The sequence below is a fragment of the Asparagus officinalis genome, chromosome 6 (assembly GCF_001876935.1).
Source record: "Asparagus officinalis chromosome 6, Aspof.V1, whole genome shotgun sequence".
Classification (NCBI taxonomy): domain Eukaryota; kingdom Viridiplantae; phylum Streptophyta; class Magnoliopsida; order Asparagales; family Asparagaceae; genus Asparagus; species Asparagus officinalis.
This window is the reverse complement of record NC_033799.1, coordinates 11,566,553-11,574,971: the sequence shown is the minus strand read 5'-3', so window position 1 is coordinate 11,574,971 and position 8,419 is coordinate 11,566,553. Positions and strand designations below refer to the sequence as shown.

Genomic DNA, 8,419 nt, shown 5'->3' with positions numbered 1-8,419 from the left:
ACTTTTTAATAAATAAATTATAATAAATTAATAATTATAAAATATTATATAATAGTAACATATTTAATAATAATAATATTATATTAATAATAGTATAATATTATATTAATAATAAAATAACATTATTATAAAAATATTAATATAATATACAACAATAACAAATTGATATGCCAAAATAATTTAATATATAATTATTTGAAAATAATATGTAATAATTATAATATAATATAACTCATTAAAGTACAATATTATATGATAATACATTATACAATATTATATTGCATTACATTTAATACTTATAATACTATAATAATGTAAACTAAATATTATAATATTTTATTTACAATATATTTTATTATAATTAATATATAATATATTAATAATATGTTTAATACTAATGTTATAATGGGTCAAACTAGTGTTGACCAAAAATACTTAACATGGTGTTTTGAAAACATTTTAAGGAAAAAACACAACACCATGATGTTTTTTAACAAAAACACATCAAGGAAAACACCATGGTATCCAAACGAAGCCAAAGTATTGAAGTGCAAATTTATAAGCTGATCATAAATCTAGCGCCTCCCATGATCTAGTCTCATTAATATATCTCATGTCATGTCTCATAAACTATTTTATTTTTCCATATAATTTGTGCTATACGTCAACCCAAAATGTAACACACAAATAGGATTTACAACATCGCAAAAAGATTAAAAGAAAAATAAAAGGAAAAAACCCAATAAATGTATTCAATTTTCTTTTCAAAAAAGCAAAAGAAATTAGGGTTTTCAAATATTAATCCCCAAAATGTTTCATATTTTGAAATTAGTGCCTCAAATCTTCATATCTTATAATTAGTTTCTAAAATATGTTAAGTAATTTGAAATTGGTCCCCCTTAATCTTCCAATTTAGTGCCAGCTAAGGGATTAACTTCATAACACTTGAAAAGATTTGGGACTAACTTCGATATACGAAGATTATCGAGAACCTATTCCAAAGATGAAGATTTGGGGGACCAATTTCGAAATATAAAACATGTGGGCGACTAATACGAAAATGCCAAATATATTATCCCCACTAATCCACACCATTAGGCCCTCTCTCACCTAAAATTACCAAACCCACCTCAAAAGCGAACCAGCAAAATCTATTTAAACATCGAACCCTTTCTCCCCTCTCTCTCTCTCTCTCTCCCTCTCTCTAAAATCCCCTCACAAAATCCCCAAATCCCTCCCTCCCTCGCTCTTTCTCTCTCTAGAAGTTCTTACCTCGGCCATGGCGGCGGAGACGTCGAGATCGGCGGCCCCCTCTGCTGATTCCTACATCGGCAGCCTCATAAGCTTGACCTCAAAGTGCGAGATCAGGTACGAGGGGATCCTATACAACATCAACACTGAAGAGTCCAGCATAGGACTTCGCAACGGTAATCCCCCTCCCGAAACCCCAGTCATTTGATTCTCGGGAGGATTTTAGAGGGTTTGCGGGAGATTAGGGTTATTGATGTGCATTTTTGCGTACAGCTTGGTCTTTAAATACAAAATACGAAAGATTAGGGTTATTGTCGTTTATTTTAGATGCCGTTTGATTTGTTTTATTTTTTGGGTAAGAAAGTTAAACTTTTTGAGTTTGTACTGCAGAGAGGTTGCTTATTGCACTGCATTAGGGTGTAGTTTCTTTGTTCATGGATTTGGTTGCCTTGGAAGTTGAAATAGAAGCTTTGTTTAGATGTTTCAACGCGCTGCTTATGAGCTTGTTGCGGTGTTTTTATTTTTGCTTTTGTAGCTTGTAGCAAGGTTTAATTTTTCTTGTAGAAAACAAAGAAGGCAACTGAATTGGCTGATTTTCCAATGGACAAAATCCTTCTCTGCATGTGCGGGATGTCTTATTTCTTTTGTTTTCTTTTGTTAGGTGGCAGTCTGATGGTTTTTTGGTTATTTTGTGAACTCTAGGTAGCCTTTTCTCCATTTGGCTTCATTTTTATTTTATTTGTTTGGAATCTGATATTTGTGGCCGTAATCTTAATATTTCTGTTGTTAACTGTGAAACATATAATAGAATTAGCAAAACTTGATATGGTGGACTCTTTAGTGCATGCACGGCCTGAAGTACCTAATATTGCACTTGGATACGTGAAATCATTTGATGCATATTCCATGTTTTCATTTTGGATTTTAGAAGTAACTTGCAACTGACGCTTTGGCCCAACTCATGTTTTATTGTCCTGTAGTGCGATCTTTCGGAACCGAAGGACGAAAGAAGGACGGTGCGCAGATCCCTGCCAGTGATAAAATCTATGAGTATATTTTGTTTCGGGGAAGTGATATCAAGGTATGTGAAGAATTATGTACTCTTCTGTTGAAGTAGTTTCATGGGAATGATGTATTCATGTATGAAAACAGTTTGAGCATAAGAAAAGGCAACAAATCAGGCCTTAACAATTCAATTGATTTGTTTAGCTCTGTGTATGATCTTAATAACTGCCGAAATAGTGCTTTATGGTTTATATATATTGTTGTACATAGTGAATTATGCATTTACATCCGTGCATATTGTGGAAGAAACTCTCCCCCCCCCCCCCCCCCCCCCCCCCCCCCCCCCCCCCCCCCCCCCCCCCCCCCCCCCCTCCCCCCCCCCCCCCCCCCCTCCCCCCCCTTTTCTTTTTTCACCAAGTCTTCACCACTTCCTTGTTCTTAAGTGGAATTTTCGGTTGTCCTGCAAGTATCTCAGTTACATGCTACTTTTTTTTTTAAATCTATTAATTATATTGTGCTAGCATAAGTAATGTTCAGAAGATTAATTCTGAGGTTTTGTAAGTTTCCTTTTAAATGTAGTCAGGTAAATTGTGATAAGATTGATATTTATTATTATCAAAGCACTGAAGTTTTGGCTTTCAGCTTCCTATTAGACATGCATGTTATTTGCCGCATGGTTTCTATTTATTATCATCAAAATAATTTCCTGAAAGATTTATGAGTCATCAGGACAACGGAGGCTGTAGATCTACTTTGTTATTAACCATGAGATTTTCTGTTTATCGACTTCATGTTGGTTACTGCTTAAGAACAGTACATGTTTCCTTAGCATCTGAAACTATACTGCACCGCAAGAGTTTTTGTGCCATTTTATGTGTCCTGTAAGCGTGCTCCTAACATATGACCACAGAAATTGTTGTAGATCTACTTCATTATTAACCATGAGCATATCATGAGATTTTCTGTTTGTCGACTTGACATTGGTTACTTCTTAAAAAATACATGTTTCTTAGCGTATGAAGCCATACTGCACTGCAAAAGTCTTTGTGTCCCGTAAGCATGTTCCAAATATATGACCATGGAAAATTTGTTGCCATGAATTAATGCATGAATATATATGTTATTTTATATTTTACTGCTGTGTTAATGTGAATATATTCGTATGGAAGGTTCTATTATTCTCTTAGACCCTTTAACTAAAGCTTTCTACAATTGAAGATGTAGAAACTAATGTCAATGGTATTGATTAGTAGTATGAATGCATGACATCACGACATCTTTCTACAATATAAATGACAAAATATTCCACCTATCAAATAGGTTGTTGTCTTCATTTTGCTGGATTAACATACTATGGGAAATTTTTCTTGTGGTTTAATTTCAGTGTATAGTTTCTTCTCCGTATTTCTTTTTTCGTTTTGGAACATATCAGTTTTAGATTTTTTTTAGTCACTGCTTTAATTAATAGATTATCATTTTTTTCCTTTTTGATCATTTTTTTTACTTTTATTTAAATCATTTTGTGTAGTGCAATAAGAACTATTTTCACTATTGATTTTGATCTTCTTGTTTTGATGTATTGCTTATGCACCGTTTGCAGGATCTACAGGTTAAGTCATCACCTCCGCCTGTTCAAACTGCTTCCATTCACAATGATCCTGCTATTATTCAGGTAGGGGGACAACCTTGTGAATTTTGAGTTCAACTCCATTATTGCTTGTTAACTCTCCAATTCTTTGCAGTCACACTATTCTCATCCTGCATCTACTTTGGCTACCTTGCCTTCTGCTGGAAATGGAGTTGTTGCTGCTCCTAGTTCCAATACAACTCAGCTGGGACTTTCAAGGTCCGCTTTCCAAGGTGGTCTACCCCTTCATCGGCCTGGGGGAAGCATAGGGTCCTGGGGTCCTACACCAACTCCACCACCTGCAAATGGCTCTGGACTTGCAGTGCCAATGTATTGGCAAGGATATTATGCGCCATCAGGTGGCCTTCCTCATCTTCAGCAGTCCTCTTTGCTCCAGCCACCGCCTGGATTGCCTATTCAACAATCGATCCAGCAGCCTTTGCTGTATCCTGGAATAAATGCATCACAGCAGTCTGGATCTTTGAATCCGTCAGAGGTCCCTCAGCCTTTATTTCCACCTGTTAGTATTACTCAGAGTTTGACCTCCTCTATGCCTTTGACCTCAACAGTTGCACTTAATCAAGCTAGCTTTTTAGCTCCTGAAACAACATCTACCCTGATGCCAAAGATACCTCCGGCAACAACTCTTGGTTCTAATCTACCTTTGGTGCCTCCATTAACTTCTAGTAGTGATTCCCTTATAGCAAGCTCTCAAAATATGCCTTTTACTATTAGTAGCAAGCCAATGATGATTCCTGCTTCAGCCTTGGGTTATCAAACAAAGTCTCAGCCTATGCCCTCATTAGTTGGTGCATCCAGTTCAAACACAGTTGAACCAGCAGTACCTTTAGTGACCCCTGATCAATTGTTGGAGCCTGGCACCTCAACAACTCCTTCATCTCCGCCATTGCAAACAAACAATAAACTTGTAGACGTTAAAGCACAGGAAACAATGAAAAAACCTTCTGTACCAGCATCATCTGTGCATGCTCAAGCAAAAGTCAGGGAGCCAATACCTGCTGTATCAGAATCATCTAGTCATGTGCCAGCAAAGGTCAAGGAACCAATACTTCCCTTACCTAAGCCTATGCATCATAAGGTATGTTAATATAGTTACTTGATATACTGTTTGATTAAGACATATAAAAAGACCTTTACTTAGTATCAAGTTCATTACATCTCTCTGTTGTCTGTCATTTTGAATTTCCTAGGAGCCAACTTACATATTCTTGTGGGATTGGTGAACATAAATTTTCTCATACTGTACGTAGGATGTATGAATTTTTATTATATACTGTCTTATATTGTCTTTTCCAACTCTTGATGGTTTCAGTATCTTGATGAATATTGATATATTTATCGAGCATTTCATAGTTTTTTTTCTTGCCATGCTTCTGCACTGAAACGGTGATAGCACAGGAAAATTCTTTCTACGTGAAGGGTGATATCAGAGCTTAAATGATAAGTTAAAAAAAAAGATAACTAGCACTTGTTTCACCAATTGAAAGCAAACTTTGTGCCAAAACAGGACCTAACCATGTATGCTAGCAGTATTCTGTGTGCTGGCATTCATATCTTAAACTATGTAGTACATTCGAAAATGTGAATGAGAATTCTCACTGGATCTGCTAGAAAATAGAGAATGAATTTTTATCATTTTCATGGTCTTAAAGTCATACATCACAGGAAGAAGACGTTAATGACAAGTGAAAATTAGCCATTACACTACTGTAGATCATCTAATTGATTTCATTTTCAATACAAAGAGCACCTATTTTAAACGATTATTTAGCCTGCAATCAAGCTGGCTAACTTTAAAACCAATATTCGAAACAATGAACTGCCCAAATTTCTCACTCACTGATATGAAAATCAACATTAACGTCTGACGGAAAAATCTTGCCTCAAGAAAATTATCTTTATTCAAAATTTCAAGTAGTTTCTTTGTTTATACAATGTGTCACTAAATATCAAATCACATTTGACGGGAAAAACTGAGGTTGCGTTTATTATATTTCTGAGTTTGTTCTAATTGCATGATTATATTCTGCAAGGGGAACTGAGGTTGCGTTTATTATATTTCTGAGTTTGTTCTAATTGCATGATTATATTCTGCAAGGGGTTTCCTCAGTTTAATGTTTTGGTTTAGGTGAAGTTAGGATGAGGGTTTTAATATTTGCTTGTTCATGCTCAGCCAAACGGAGCTTTTATGCACACACATCACTACAATGGGCGGCGTGGAAGAGGAAGTGGAAGAGGAAGAGGAAGAGAAAATGGGGTAATGTTCTTCCTAGCCTTATTCTTTTGTATAAAAACTTAGAAATGTTGATGCACAGATAATCCATTACATAGCTTGTATTTATTATATTATTTTTTTTGGAACCGTAGGATAATAACTGAAGAATGACAGACTGTAGAAGTAATTTTTTTAAAAAAAATTTACATGCACCATTATAGGTGAAGGAAACACATTATGAGCCTTCAGTTCCCAATTTATTGTGGTTGGATTTGGAATTATTTTAAACATCAGTTCTGCTAAGCAGGACTCCAGTCAAAACCTTCTTATCTTTCTTTACTACCTGTATGCATTCTTGTCCATTCACTTTAGCTTGCTATAGTAACATATTGTATGATGCTATCACCTATAACAACAATCCACAATGCAAAATGAGCCATGATCCATGCAGAGTGGTGATGTATTAGTATCTTAGCAGCATTATAAGATTCAATATCATGTATTATTTTGCCAACTATAACCACAAGTACAATTCCCTTCATCAGTCACTAGAAATAATTCAATAAACTTTAATACAATTGGTTTTTGGTTTGTGTTTGCAGTATTCACGTCCTATAACCAAATTTACTGAAGAGTTCGACTTCATGGCAATGAATGAGAAATTCAACAAGGATGAGGTCTGGGGCCATCTAGGTAAAAGCAAATCTATGTTGCATGACAGGGAGGGAGGTGAAAATGGTGATGAATCAGATGATAATTTGGAAGATGATGATGTTGAAACTCATCAATCTGAGATGAAGGTATGTATTGGGAATATTTAACTTTTAGAGTATAACACTATGGCCCTCACCCTTCGCTACAACTTTGAATTTTTGGTACAATTAAAGGGACATTAAGATGGTACCATAGCAACCCAGGTTCAAAAAACCCATCAACCACAGATTTAAAAGCAGAATTAAAAAAAAAGGAAGGCTGCTTGAATCCATTCAGGTTCCAACCATGAAAAGGACGCTAAACCTGCTGGGTCACGTTAGTGTATAAAACTATAACCCTCTACCGTCACCATAACTCCAAAATTTTGATTTTTTTTTTGTGTTTGTTGGTTTTTTTTTTTTTTTTTTTTTGGGGGGGGGGGGGGGTGTTTTTTAAAAGTAATTAGCTTGTTTGATTTGTACAGCGGTTCTTGAGTACCTTGTCATCTCTGATTCTCTGTCCTTGACTACATTATTTTCTACTCTATAGGGAAATTGTGGAGGTTGTTTCTGGGTTGAAAGGCACACTAGTCTTCTAAGCATATGACAAATCCTTGATGCCAAATGGCTCTTCGGACAATAATTTGGTAGACATCGTAGTTAAATGGTTTAGAAGCCCAATCCTTCCATGTTGCCTTCCCACTTTGGAGGTTTGAAGCCTGCATTTTTATAGGGTAAGGCATTGAGGATGGTCACAAATGCACCGCTTAGGAGAAGCGATAAGATTATAGTTAATGAGGTTAGAAGGATTAGAAGGCCTAATAAAATTTGGTTAGTCCTTTACTGAATTGAATGGAAGAATATGATTCAGCTAACCAACCCAAAAAAAAAAGGATAAAAAATTTGTTTTTGTCGTTATTGAGGATGGTTGTGGCGCTTATACTAATGTTGGCATGTATCTTGCCTTTTCTTTCCCAAACATTGATAGTTTTCATTTTCTCTTTCTTCTCAGAAGCCTGTCTATGTGAAGGATGACTTCTTTGACACACTCTCCAGCAGCACTCTTGATCGGAACTCACAAGGTGGGAGAAGGAAATTTTCCGAGCAGTTGAAACTAGACACAGAGGTATAAAAAAACCTTCAGCCATCTCATTAGCTAATCTGAGGTTCTGCTACTACTGCTGCTGCTGTTACTACTAATCCGTTTTATCTCCTTTTCTACAGACATTTGGTGATTTCCCAAGGCACCGCTCAAATCGAGGGGGAGGACATGGATTTCGCGGGGCCCACACCCTTCGAGGTGGTGGGGGCCGTACACGAGGCGCCTACCATGGCAGAGAGTATGGCTATGTACCGAGGGGAAGAGGACAGGCCGTCTCAAATCGAGCTTCTTAAGGGGGGCTTGCTTGTAATGTAACATATGCTTGCTGGGTTTATTGTTAGGTAAATAAACCAGAATATGAAAAGACCAGGGAAAGTGTCTTTTAGCTTTATGGGGCTAAGAATTATGTTTGTAGGAGTAACATGTTGACATCTTGTAGCACACTTCAGTTTCTTTTGTTTAGGGATTCTTTTATTTGGAAATAAATGTTGTGTTTGTTTGTAAAA

At 36.1% G+C, this 8,419-nt stretch overlaps 1 protein-coding gene across 1 annotated transcript; it reads left to right on the top strand.

Annotated features, from left to right (window-relative positions):
• On the top strand, nucleotides 1,184-8,419 carry LOC109844510 (protein decapping 5-like). The gene is made up of 8 exons (XM_020413566.1): nucleotides 1,184-1,427; nucleotides 2,232-2,332; nucleotides 3,857-3,928; nucleotides 3,999-4,982; nucleotides 6,078-6,161; nucleotides 6,722-6,919; nucleotides 7,824-7,937; nucleotides 8,036-8,419. The coding sequence occupies exons 1-8, from the start codon at nucleotides 1,280-1,282 to the stop codon at nucleotides 8,204-8,206; spliced, it is 1,872 nt and encodes a 623-aa protein (XP_020269155.1). The 5' UTR covers nucleotides 1,184-1,279; the 3' UTR covers nucleotides 8,207-8,419.